The sequence below is a fragment of the Artemia sp. Qi Xiang Cuo genome, chromosome 3, assembly GCF_049724085.1.
Source record: "Artemia sp. Qi Xiang Cuo chromosome 3, ASM4972408v1, whole genome shotgun sequence".
Taxonomy (NCBI): Eukaryota; Metazoa; Arthropoda; class Branchiopoda; order Anostraca; family Artemiidae; genus Artemia; species Artemia sp. Qi Xiang Cuo.
In genome coordinates this window covers 24605410-24618784 of record NC_142796.1, presented here as the reverse complement: position 1 = coordinate 24618784, position 13375 = coordinate 24605410, and the positions used below count along the sequence as shown (strand labels likewise).

Sequence of the window (13375 nt, the reverse complement as noted above, 5' to 3'; positions counted from 1 at the left end):
TCCTTCAGTTAGCCTGGATAGCACCACTAGCATCAAAGTTGTCCAAAGGTTCACCTACCTGGGCTCCATAATTTCTTCAGATGGCTCGCTTCTTTCTGAAAAGAAGCGAGAATATCCAAAGCGTCTTCTGCCATGGGCAGACTGAACCGTCACCACTGGCAAAAACCGAACATCAGTCGCACAACGAAGCTGCGGATTTTCAACGCCCTCGTCGGCTCTGTGATGCTCTATGGAGCTGAGACGTGGCAAGCTTCAGCCGCAACCCTCAAGACAATTGATGTCTTTCAGTCGAAGAGCCTGAGGAGGATCGAAGGTCTACGATGGTTCGACTTTGTCAGCAATGAGAAGCTGCTGCAGCTCACCAAGCAGTCTCGGTTTTCGACCCAAGCAGCCGAGCGAACACTACGATGGTTCGGACACCTACTTCGAATGCCTCCACACATACCTGCGAAAACGATCCATGACTTCGACCCTTCGACCGGTTGAAAGCGACCTCGCGGCCGACCGAAGAAACGATGGTCTGACAGCCTGTCCGAGTTCCTGGCGATGGCAAATATCAGGTTGAGCGATGTGCAAACGCTTGCCATGGACCGAAGTGGATAGATGAGGCAGACGTCACTCTCAACGCCAAGCAGCACCCGGCAGGAGACATAAGTAAGTAAGGATTTTCAAAAACATGGCTGCTTAAAGCAGAATCAAAAGAAGCATTAGCACTATTATAATTTAAAGCTTTGGTGATATCATCTTTATGCTGTTGTAGGCGTTTCTCTAAATTCTGGTGGGTTCTACCCACACAGTATTTGCCACAGTCATAGGGTATTTGACAAACCCCTATTTGACGTGTGACCGTGGTTTTATCTTTACCAGAGTTTAAGAAATTCATGATTTTGAAATCATTTTTCTGTCACTTCAATGAATTGCCTTGTTTCACCTCATTTATTTTATCAGTCCTGGTTGAACTTCGGTGAAGTAAGGATGCTGGGTCTGTTTTAAAAATATTCATTTTAGTTTTAATGGTTGTATGTTATTGTAAGTCTCTTTTTTTTATATATTTATGCTTTGCTGAGGACGGCCCTTGGATGTAGGGTCGAAATATTCATTTAAACATAGAATTCTACTGTCTTGAAAAAAGATTTCCCGATTTTTCTTCTTGTTCTTGATGTTTACCACCCCCAAATCCTACATTTTTCTTAATTTCTTGGCCCTTCTTATTCAAATAAAAAAAAAACACATATATATCATTATTATATGTTTCTTTATCGTTAGCATATAGTTTTCGCTTTCGAACCTACCGAAAACAAGTATATTTGTGTCGGAGTACTTAACTAGAAAGAAGAAACAGTTGCTTGACCTGGCTCACAATAAACTCGGTTTAAGAACACATGGTCCATAGAAGGAACGATTTTTGTTAAGCAGGGTCCAAACACAAGAAAATTCCGAAGTGTAATGATATCATCAGTCAAAGACCCTGAACTTAATGTTTGCATTTATTCAGGCTATTTTTATTTTTGTTAAGGTTTTTCATTTCCGCTTCTCTCTTCTTTTCTGCCTCCATGTACATTTATCTTGTTGCTTTGTTTGCCTCTTATATATTTGTTCTCCTTACTCCTTACTTTGTACGGTTAGTTCATGTTAGGGTCTCATGATCGTTTAAAAAATTACGAAGAAAATAGATAATTTCGGAGACCCCACTGCCTTTCCATGACGATAAATAAAAGTTCAAATAAGGATAAAATCCTTTCAATAGATGTTTAATACCAGATATTTCGGTCACATATGCAGTTACCGTCATCAGTAGTAAAACTACTGATGACGGTCACTGCATATGTGACCGAAATATCTGGTATTTTTGTGAATTTCTATCACTGTTATCATCATCACTGTCTATTAAATGGATTTTATCCCTATTTGAATTTTTATTTAACGAAGAAAATAGACTAGTTCTGGATGATGTATTCACAGACATTTCATTTGATGGATTAGAATGGAAAGATGGACTAGCAAAATGTTCAAAAGATAGTGCATACGTTGAACATGGGAGTCTTTCTCAATGGGATTCTAGTAAAGGTAATTCTTTACTTTTTTGGAATTGTCAAGGGCTTCGGTCAGTTAAATGTTCACTTCTGTCGGCAATGGACTGTCTTAAATCCCAAACTTTGTTTGTAGGCCTATGTGAAACTTTTTTAAATGACGTGAAAGTGAATGTAATGGATTTTTCTGTTCCAGGGTATAAAGTTGAGTATAAAGGTCCTTCTCTTATGCAGAGAGGAAGATTAACAGCTTTGATTAGAAGTGATATGGATTATAATGTAAGAGATGACCTTTCGCTCTGGCTTGAAGGTAAAGTTGAAACTTTATTTACTGAAACAAGGTCGTCAAGCTCAGAAAATTTGATAATGGGAATAGTATTAAAGCACCATCATTTTCAGATAATGATTTCATAGATGTTTTTGAAAGTGTTTTGTCTGAGGTTAAAAGAGAAAATAAAAAGACAATTATAATGAATGATTTTAATATTGACCTGTTGAATTCAGATGGCGTATTGATTTCCTTAACATAATGTTGTCGTCTTACTTATACCCTTTAGTATCAATTCCCACGAGAATAACACAGTCTTCGGCAACTCTAATAGATAGTATTTTTGTTGATGGCCAATTATTAATAGATTGTTCGGCTGACATTTTTATTAATGATGGATCAGACCACGTCATGTTGATTGGCAAACTTGACAGTTTAAATATCAGGCCACAAAAAAAATACAAGCTTAAATATCGAGATTTATCAGAAAATAGTTTAAGAAAACTAGCTGAAAATTTAGACCATGTTGATTTTTCGGAAGTTTTTAAAAGTAAGTGCGCAAATGAGGCTTATAGTTTGTTTCTGAATACATTTCTTACGGAGTTGGATAAGTGTTGTCCAATTAAACAGGTTGTTCATTCCAAGGAAGGAATGGATGACGACTGGTATCCTTGCTTCTGTAAAAATGAAGAATAATTTGTATAAAGATTATCTAAAAGACCCCACGGATCAGAAACTCCGGATTTCCAAAGACTACCGAAATCGACTGAATAAAATAAAAAGGTATTCTGAAAAATCATATTATGAAAAGGAATTTGATCAAATTAAAGGAAATATGAAGAAGATCTTCCTTTTTGAAGTTTTCTTTTTGTGGCAGGTGAAAATCTGCCTTCTTTGTTTACAAAAATGGAAACAGCTCTTACTGAATTTGTCTCATGGGCTGATTCGAACTATTTAACACTGAATTACAGTAACACAAATTATGCATTATTTTCTAGAATATCGTCAATTCCAATTCAAATAGATCTAAAATTAAAAGTAGCTAATAATATTATAAATAGAGTAAAACCAGTAGATATCTTGGATTTGTAGTTGACGAGAATCTTCCGTGGAAAGAACATACAAAATTAGTAGGTAATAAACTTTCAAGGTCCCTTGGAGTCATCCGCCGTCTTAAATTTCATTTCTCTAATTAAGTCCTGAAAATGATTTATCATTCTATTTTTCATCCCCATTTGTCTTAAGGCTGCTCCATATGGGCAAGTAACAAAAGATTTCAAATCATTCAAAATAAGGTAGTTCAAATTATATCACCTGTTCAACACACAGATGGCATCAGTCTTCATTTCAAATTTACCAAGATATTTGATGTATCCAAGACTCGATATTTCCAGATTGCAAATTTCTGTTTCAAGTATTTCAATAACCTCCTTCCATCTTCATTTCAAAATCTGTCTACATTAAATCAAGATTTGCACACTTAGGAAAGACGACATTCTTGTGACATAGTCTAAGAAGCGCCATCTAGGAAAAAAGCTTCTTTTTTAACTAGATTTTTTGCCCCGATTATTTGGAATTCACTCCCCTTAGACATCCGGAATTCAAAGAATCTTATATCCTTTAAGCGAGCAGTGAAGGTTCATTACAGGAAAAGTGTTTAGTGCTTTCCTCCTCCAGGTTTGTCTTTTCTTCCCATTTTTTCCTTTTTTCTCGTTCCCTATTGCTTTTTCTCTCTTCTTTTTTTTACCTTTAAAGTTGAAACCATAGGTTGATTTATTTATTGGTTTACTTTTCTCCTCTTTTTTTCTTCTTGATACGTTCAGTTAATTTGTTGTTTCTGCGTGTTTTTTTAATTAATATCAGTTAATGTCCTGCCCTAGTCAAGCATATTTTTTTTGTGCTTTCCTGGCAGGACTGTTATGTAAGTTATATATATTTTTTTTAAATATAGATAATTGAAACTGAAAACTGAACTGAATTGGGCTTCATCTAAAAACCCTTTAAGTTTGACAGGTTGAGGGATGCCTGAGGACTTATGATGTAAAAGGAAACCAAAACAAAAAAAAACATGGACCGAGACAGCTCAAATCGATAAATATATGTAATTTTATGGTTCAAAAAACACCTGTCAATTTTTTTCTGGACTGAACCGACAGTCGGTGGCCCTTGTATAACTTAGCCACCAGAAAACGATAATGAAAAGAAATACACGTAAGAGCAACTAAGAAACGAACCTGAGAATAGCGAAGGATACTTTTTGGAAAGTTTTCAGTCGCTAATGACATTTTTCTTTAGAAAAAAAAAAGAATTTTAAAAGAATGATACGAAAAAAAGTGGGAAAGGGAAGAAAAGTTTTTATCTTTCTATTTCAAATAAATAGAATTTTCCATGCAGTTTAACATTTTGAATCAAACTGCGGAAACATTTGAAAAAAACTGAAATGTCAAACTGGAGGCAGTTTCCTGGCTTCCAGATTCCCAAATACTCCAGGAAAATAGTTTTTTAAATCCAGGAAGCAGATAAGCAAGATGATCCAATGAAAGCAGAATGTGAAAGCAGAAGCTTAACAGCAGACATCAATCCTTCACATAACTTAATGCATGGTGGATTATAAACAACTAAAATTATTTGACAAGTCAATTTCATCCAGTTGTATTGCCTATACAGGCTTGGTAATCCAAGCCACGTTCTTTCGAATATTCGTTAATTCGAAGTCTATATTACCCTCGCGATTCAAATTATCGAAACTCCATAAATAGTGAAACTTCTTACAGTTATTATAAAAATAGACAAACAATAAACCGTAAAAGGCTGTATTTTAGTCACTAGTTTACCTTTCGCCTATTTCGGCGCATATTAAACACCTCAAGTTTCCTAGGATTTCGCCCCTCCCTCCTTAAGGCGTGTGTAACCTATAGGCTTATTTTCTTAACGTGCATTACGACTATGGAGTGATTTTTAAATTGTTTTTAAAGTTGCAGTGAAACTATATTTTAGTCGTAACATGGAACTAAGAAAAATGTGTAAAAAAAAAAGTCATATACGCAGAACTTTATTTTGCAAGGGAGGTGTATTCAGAGGCAGGTTAGAGGCGACTTAGACAAAACAGAAAAATTTGAGGACTCCTTTGGAAATTATACAGGACAAAACCTATCATGAGACTTAGAGGGGGAGGGATCCGCCACGTTATGTCTAAATTTCAGTTGTGCAAAACGATAATTTTATAAGGCATATTTTTATAATTACTTTAAAACTTTCGCGTTTTACCTCATCAACTTAAACGAAAGAAAAAAAAATCGAAAAAGGCTATAAAACTCACCGCTAAGGAGCAAAATTAACGCTCGTGACTGAATTAACAAATCTAAAAATGTAATAACTGAGTCGTCACTAAGAACGAATTGTCTAAGTGGCAACATACTAGTAAGGGAAAACCATACAAGAAATTAACCGAAAATACAAGTTGGCGTGAAAGAAAAAATGTCATGAACAATAACACATGACGTGACCTTATAACCTGGCACCTGAAACACTGGGGACAATTTAAGGCTCTGAGACTTATCAGAACTTCCTGGACACAGGGGAAATAGAGACATGCGAAAGAAAATTAATTAGGAACAGAACATAACTACTGGGAAAGGCTTTTCAGAATGAGTATTGCTTATTTCTTTTCTCCGAATTTTTCTCTTTTTCACGGTTTTTCTCTTTTAGACCTACTAAACCTCTACTATTTAGCTATGATAGTTTAAAATGATATCCCAGTGGCCTTTCGCAACAAGAATATGTAAACACTTAAACAAACAAAAATAAAAGTAAACTCAAAATAAAATTAAGACTTCGAAAAAGGAATACAGAAATAAAAAGACATCGCTTTAGCTTGATAGCATTGTTGATTATCATAGTTTCCATTTGGAAGAATTAATTTTCTATAATTTATACGGCATTAATAATGTTTCCCCTGTCCATCTTCACCCATGCAACTGATTCCAATATTTATAATTAGTGATTTTGCATAGATGCGCGCAAGTGCAACGCTGAAGGGGATGAGGAAAAATTTCTAGAGAGTCAAATGCACTCAAAAGCCAATTGACAGGCCAGAACCTTTCAGCGGGATCTTTTAGACCAGGGGTCATCAAAGTAGTCGATGTGGCAAAATCAGGGGTCAATTCAATCCAGAGGGTTGTTTAGGGCTTGTTGAGGGCTCATTCGATTGGAATTCGGAATGGCTAGTGCCCTTTTTAATATTCGAAATGATTGGAAGGCAATTAACACCCCTTCCACGCCCACCATTTCCTCAAACACATCCAATCAAAATTTTGAGATAGCAATTTTGTTCAACGTAGTTGATTTCCAAATAGAAATTATGTTTTTCAGGAGGACACTCGCCACAGCCTTCAGGGCAAGCGTTGTAAGTTATGCCCTGGGGGCATATAAGGTTTTTATAGTAAGCTTTGTCGTAGAAACTTAAAAAAGGGCTCATTCGATTGGGAATTCAAAGGGCTAGTGCCCCTTTTAATAGTCAACAGTGATTGGAGGGCAAATAACCCCCTGTCATGAAAACATTTTCCCCAAACACATCCAATCAAGATTTTGAGATAGCCATTTTGTTCAACGTAGTTGAAAGTTCTGGAAATTACGTCTTTGAGGATGACAACCCCCCCACAGCCCTCAGGGCAAGGGTTGTAAGTTATGCCCTGGGGGCATATAACGTTTTTTATAGAAAGTGTTGTAGAAACTTCAAAAATGGCTCATTCAATTGGAAATTGAAATGGCTAGTGCCCTTTTTAATAGTCGAAAGTGATTGGATCAAAATTGTGAGATAGCCATTTTGTTCAACGCAGTTGAAAGTTCTGGAAATTATATCTTTGAGCAGGACACTCTCCCCACAGTCTTCAGGGAAACGGTTATAAGTTATGCCCTGGGGTATATAAGGTTTTTTTTTAAAGCTTTGTCATAGAAACTTAAAAAAAGGGCTCATTCGATTGAAAATTCAAAGGGCTAGTGTCCTTTTTAATAGTCGAGTGATTGGAGGGCAACTAACCCCCATCTCACGCCCACCTTTTCTCCAAACACATCCAATCAAAATTTCTAGATAGTCATTTTGTTCAACGGAGTTGAAAGTTTGGAAATTAGATCTTTAACGATGACAGCCCCCCCCCCCCCCAAGCCCTCAGGGCTAGGGTTGTAAGTTATGCCCTGGGGGCATATAAGGTTCTTATAGAAAGTGTTGTCGTAGAAACTTCAAAAAGAGCTCATTCGCTTGGAAATTGAAATGGCTAGTACCCTTTATAACAGTTGAAAATGATTGGCAAAATTGTGAGATAGCCATTTTGTTCAACGCAGTTGAAAGTTCTGGAAATTATATCTTTGAGCAGGATACTCTCCCCACAGTCTTCAGCACAAGGGTTATAAGTTATGCCCATGGGTATATAAGGTTTTTTTTTAAAGCTTTGTCATAGAAACTTGAAAAAAGGGCTCATTCGATTGAAAATTCAAAGGGCTAGTGTCATTTTTAATAGTCGAGTGACTGGAGGGCAACTAACCCCTGTCTCACGCCCACCTTTTCTCCAAACACATCCAATCAAAATTTTTAGATTGACATTCTGTTCAACGTAGTTGAAAGTTTGGAAATTAGGTCTTTAATGATGACAGCCCCCCCCCCAAGCCCTCAGGGCAAGGGTTGTAAGTTATGCCCTGGGGGCATATAAGGTTCTTATAGAAAGCGTTGTCGTAGAAACTTCAAAAAGGGCTCATTCGAAATTGAAATGGCTATTACCCTTTTTAATAGTTGAAAATGATTGGAGGGTAACTAACCTCCTCTCACGCCCACCATTTCCCAAAACACATACAATCAAAATAGGTTTTTATAGAAAGCGATGTTGTAGAAACTTCAAAAAGGGCTCATTCGATTGGGAATTGAAAGGGTTAGTGCCCTTTTTAATAGTCGAAAGTGATTGAAGGACCCCTAACCCCCCCCCCTCTCACGCCCACCATTTCCCCAAACACATCCAATCAAAGTTTTGAGATATCCATTTTGTTCAACGTAGTTGAAATTTCTGGAAATTATGTATTTGCGGATGACAAACCCCCAAGAGCCCCCAGGGTAAAGGTTGTAAGTTTTGCCCTGGGGGCATATAAGGTTTGTATAGATAGCGTTGTCGCAAAAACTTCAAAAGGGGCTCATTCAATTGACAATTGAGAGGGCTAGTGCCCTGTCTAATAGTCGAAAGTGATTGGAGGGAAAGTGACTAACCCCCCTCTCACGCCCACCATTTCCCCAAACACATCCAATCAAAATTTTGAGATAGCTATTTTGTTGAACTTCTGGAAATTAGGTCTTTGAGGATAACAACCCCCCCCCCCCACAGCCCTCAGGGCTAAGGCTGTAAATTATTCCCTGGGGGCATATGATGTTTTTATAGAAAGCCTTGTCTTAAAAATTTCAAGAAGGGCTCATTCGATTGGAAATTGAAAGGGCTATTGCCCTTTTTCATAGTCGAAAGTATGTGGAGGGAGAATCCCCCCCCCACCCATCATTTCCCCAAACATTTCCGATCAACATTTTGATAGGGCCATTTTGTTAAACGTAGTTGAAAGGTCTGGAATCTATGTCTTTGAAGATTACAGTCCTCCCCCCAGAGCCCTCAGGACAAGGGTCTAAGGTATGCCCTTGGGGCATATAAGGTTTTTGTAGAAAGTTTTGTCATAGAACCATAGAAGCTTCAAAAAGGGCTCATTCGATTATAAATTGAGAAAACTAGTGCCTTTTTTATTAGTAGAAAGTGATCAAAGGGCAAATGCCCCCCCCCGCCCATAATTTACCCAAACACTTCCAATCAAAATTTTGAGATAGCCATTTTGTTCAGCGTATCAGAACGGTCTGAAAATTTTGTCTTTAAGGATAACAAAAACGCCACCCCTTGTCCTCAGGGTAAAGGTTGTTATTTATGCCCTGGGGACATGTAACGCTTTCATAGAAAGAATGGTCATATAAACTTCGGAGGGGCCTCGTTGGATTGGTAATCAGACGCTCAAGCCTTCTTTTTAAGAGTAAAAGTGATCAGAGGGCAACTATCCCCTCACCCCCACAAACACACGTCGTATTGTCCTGCAATGCATCTAATAAAAATTTTGAGATAGCAATTCAAAATGGTCTAAATATCATATAACAAGGCCTTTGTGGTTGAAGCAATCCCCAGAGATCAGGGGCAATGGTTGTAAGCTATGCCGAGGGGGTATTTAAGGTTTTTACGGAAGGGAAGGCCTTTTTACTTTAGAAGAGGCTCGGTCTTTCTCCCTTAAAAAGACCATGTCAATATAAAACGAACAGAAAATATTTAAAAAAAAATTTTTAAACAAAATAAGTTTTTAAAAAAATTAAACAACTCCATTAAACCAAAATGGACAAAAATAGGATCAAGTAATCTACCAAGAATAAAACTACTACAAATCAGTATCAATAAATAAATGACACCAAAAACAAATTAAAATAAATAAGAGTCAAACTAAAAACAAGCAGAAACTAATATGGGTAGGGTTCTAAACCCCAAGCTTTCTAAAAGCTAGAATATAATTTGTACTTACTGAAAAAAATTCTTAAATGTTCTTAAAATTCTTAAATTAAGAAATCGAAAATCAATTAAGATTTTAAGGAATAAATATCAGCATGTGTATATTAAACTGACAATGCAGGTTTTTTCAGTAAATTCATTTGAATTTTTTTCAGTAAAGTACAAATTATATTCTAGCTTTTAGAAAGCATCGGGTTTAGAACCCTCTTCATATTAAATTCTGCTAGTTTTGAGTTTGACTCTTATTTATTTTAATTTCTGTTTGTTTTGGGTTTCATTTATCTATTGATACTGATTTGTGGTAGTTGTACTTTTGGTAGATTATTTGATTCATTCTGTTTTACTGGAGTTCTTTACTTTTTTTTTAAAACTCATTTTGTTGAAAAAGTTTTTTAATTGATGATCAAGAAAGGTCAAGATGACTAGGGTACATTCTGCGGATGACGGAAAACAGATAGCCAAAGATTATTCTTGTCAGGCAACCGTCTAGGGCCAAATGAAAAGCAGGTCGTCCCTAGTTGGGGTGGGAGGATTTTGTAAAGAAAGATTTAAGGGAAATGGGAAACTTCCTGGGAAGGGGTAAAGAGAGAGGCCTTGAATAGATTATGATGGAAGAGGAGCTTGCGTAGCCATGTTGGCCTCAGGCGGCTTGATGCTGCAGTGAGTTGTTAGTAGTAGTAGTAGTAGTAGGTAATAGGCAATTCTGAAGTAGGTAACTAAAGATTGAAACCAACAAAGTTCGAACGAAACATAGCTAATCTTGCATGACATCATTTCATTCAGATCTGGGGTGGAGGGGGGGCTACCCAGCCTCTGTAAACCTGCTTCGGGGCAAGACATTGATTAATAGCAATATTTTATTTGTGATATATTTTCTTTAATGAATGCAGATACAGCTTATGCTGGAGAATAATTTGCATTTTTAACACAATACTTGGTTGTTTTTTTTTTCAGAAAATGTGAACAATGTAGCTGATGGCCTATTAACTCACAAAAGCCTTTTCACGAAACACCAACTTCTAAAAGTAACCCTTTTTCCCCTGCAAGTGATCTAAAATAGGTTTTAACTATTCTCAGTATAGAAAAGGATATTCCAAAATTATCCTTGAATAATCACGATTCGAAGGAGGCTATACTTTTGAAATAGGGGACAGGATTCTGGTACAAGGGTCCTGATTCGAGCCGTTCAATTGGATGGACCAGATAGATAATAGGTCCTGACTTCAAGAAGGTATGTCATACAAACCGGTCAACTTAAGTTTGTGTACGAAGTTAAATCTTAAGTTTTTGATATGAAAAACTCTATATGGGAGATACATAGTCAACGCTATTGCGGTGACTATGATAATGCTAATGTAACTAAGTCAAAAATGGTAACCTGACTAAATTTGGTATTTTGTACTATTATTCAATCGTATTTTTTCCCTTTAATTACGTTCTATTAATATTTCAAACAATTCCCTATTATATTCTTCAAAAATATAAAGAATAAAGGAAACTTCCAAAATGTATCTATAATAAAGGAAACAAGTCAATAAATACAGCGAAATAGACTCTAATTTTGTGCTGATAACAAAGGGCAACCTTTAGGATGGCTAGATTTATCCACGAAAATAATTTATCCAAGAAAATACACAGGACTTTTTTTAGGAAAGCGGCCACAAAGGAAGTGATCGGATCGTGGCACAAAAAAAATATGTGGGGAAGATCAGTTTATCAGAAAAACCTCTATTAAACTCGGTTTACACGAACGTTTCGTCCGCTTTAAGTACGACCATGAAATTCGTTTGTTTTTTTTAACGAAAGCGATCGATTTTAAGTGAAAAAAAAAACGGCGTGTCTGAAAAAAAAAATCTTTATAAGGGCCATCGTATCTAAAGCAGAGCATTTCAAATGAGGAGCCCCCTTTTCAATTTAGTACTTGAGTAGTTAAGTTAGTTCAGCAACACAATGATTACCGAGCCTGTCTGCAGACCTTGAGTGTCGTACGAGCTACAAGGGTCTTTAGTGGCAATATATACGTGGTCATTGACTGTACTGTATCTTTGACTGGTCATTGACTGAAGCAATATCTTCAGTGGAGAATGTTTGCCTTTTGCACAGGCTAGCTTCCCGTACTGCTAATGATTTTTTAATTGCTAAAGCGGTACTTGTGTATTATCCTGAACACTCTCAAGAAGTGAGGTTAGGTTAATCCTAATAGGCATACCAGAATATGATGAAAATGTACTACTTTAGTAACAACATTCTGGAAACTACAACAGAGAATTATGGAAAGCAGGCCACCCAGAACGCATTATATTAAAAACCTAACCTAACCACCTCTATATATTAAACGTTTAATTCAAATACACCTGTTTCATAGTTTATTTTTCGAAAGAATTAGGTATTTATAACCGAATGTAAGAGGAAAATTGGTTTTACTCAGATCAAACAAAGCAAACTTCCTGAGTGTGTTCGGGATTATACACGAGTACCGCTAAAGCTACAGGTCTATTGTTAAGTCAGCAGAAATCTTGACTTAGAAAAGAAAAAAGAAAAAAAACTGTTTCCTATTTAAGGCATAAGTTGTGCTTGAAATTAGTTGAATTATTTAGCAATAAAAATTCAGAAAAACCAAATCGTTTAAAAAGAATTATTTGGAATTCCATTAGCCTGCCCTCTTTAAGCAACAGACTACAGTAAAATTCAGAAACAGATGCACCAGTAACAGCACAGCCATAAGCGACAGCAATTTACCTGTTATTCCTTATGTTAGCCACAGCCACGGTACAAACATGGAATAAAATATCAAAATCTACATACCCTCACCTGATTGCTTACGACCTAGTTCAATTTGTCCATCGTTAGTAACTTTGCTGGATTTCCAGCAGGGAAAACTTCCCTTATCTGTCAAATATGCCATGCACACAAGTAATGGGAACAGCAAAAGGGTTACGAGCCCTTCCCAAACTTCTACCTACGAAAAAAAAACTTTTAGACACTGTCTCTCTTAAAACGTAAAAAACTATTAAAACCTGGATGTCGTTTTCAGTGAATACTACGAATACCATGAACACTTGAACACGCGAAAGTACTTGATACTGGGCGACCACACATATAACAAACACTTAACAAACAACACTATTTTAAACAAGCAAAATAACAACAAAGAAGGAAGTAAAATAACCAAATTATGGCCAATCCCTCTTATGAAAATAAAAATAAATATGCAAAAAAGGATAATAATAATAACCAAAAAAAAAGAAAGAAAAAGAAGAAGAAAACACAAAAAACATCTATGAACTAAGACTCAAAAGAAAGTTTTACATTTTACTCTTAAATAAACCGAGTTTCTCTGCCGTCCGAATGCTCTCTGGAAGGAAGTTCAAAACCTTAGGACGTAGAAATCTGACAGAAAAACCTGCTCTAGTTCCACTTCTGTATTCAGTGACGAGAATATCAGCATTACGGGTAGTATAACTATGAAGTGATTTATTTTCTCTGTAAAAACCATGAAATACCACAGG

General features: G+C 36.4%; 1 protein-coding gene across 1 annotated transcript in view; it reads right to left on the bottom strand.

Annotated features, from left to right (window-relative positions):
* The window catches only part of LOC148953904 (sodium/calcium exchanger 1-like), a 177581-nt gene that overhangs the window by 112532 nt on the left and 51674 nt on the right, over window positions 1–13375 (bottom strand). The window contains exon 5 of the mRNA XM_089086009.1: window positions 12672–12825. Coding sequence (XP_088942135.1) covers window positions 12672–12825 — 154 coding nt within the window. The remainder of the gene's footprint in view (window positions 1–12671; window positions 12826–13375) is intronic.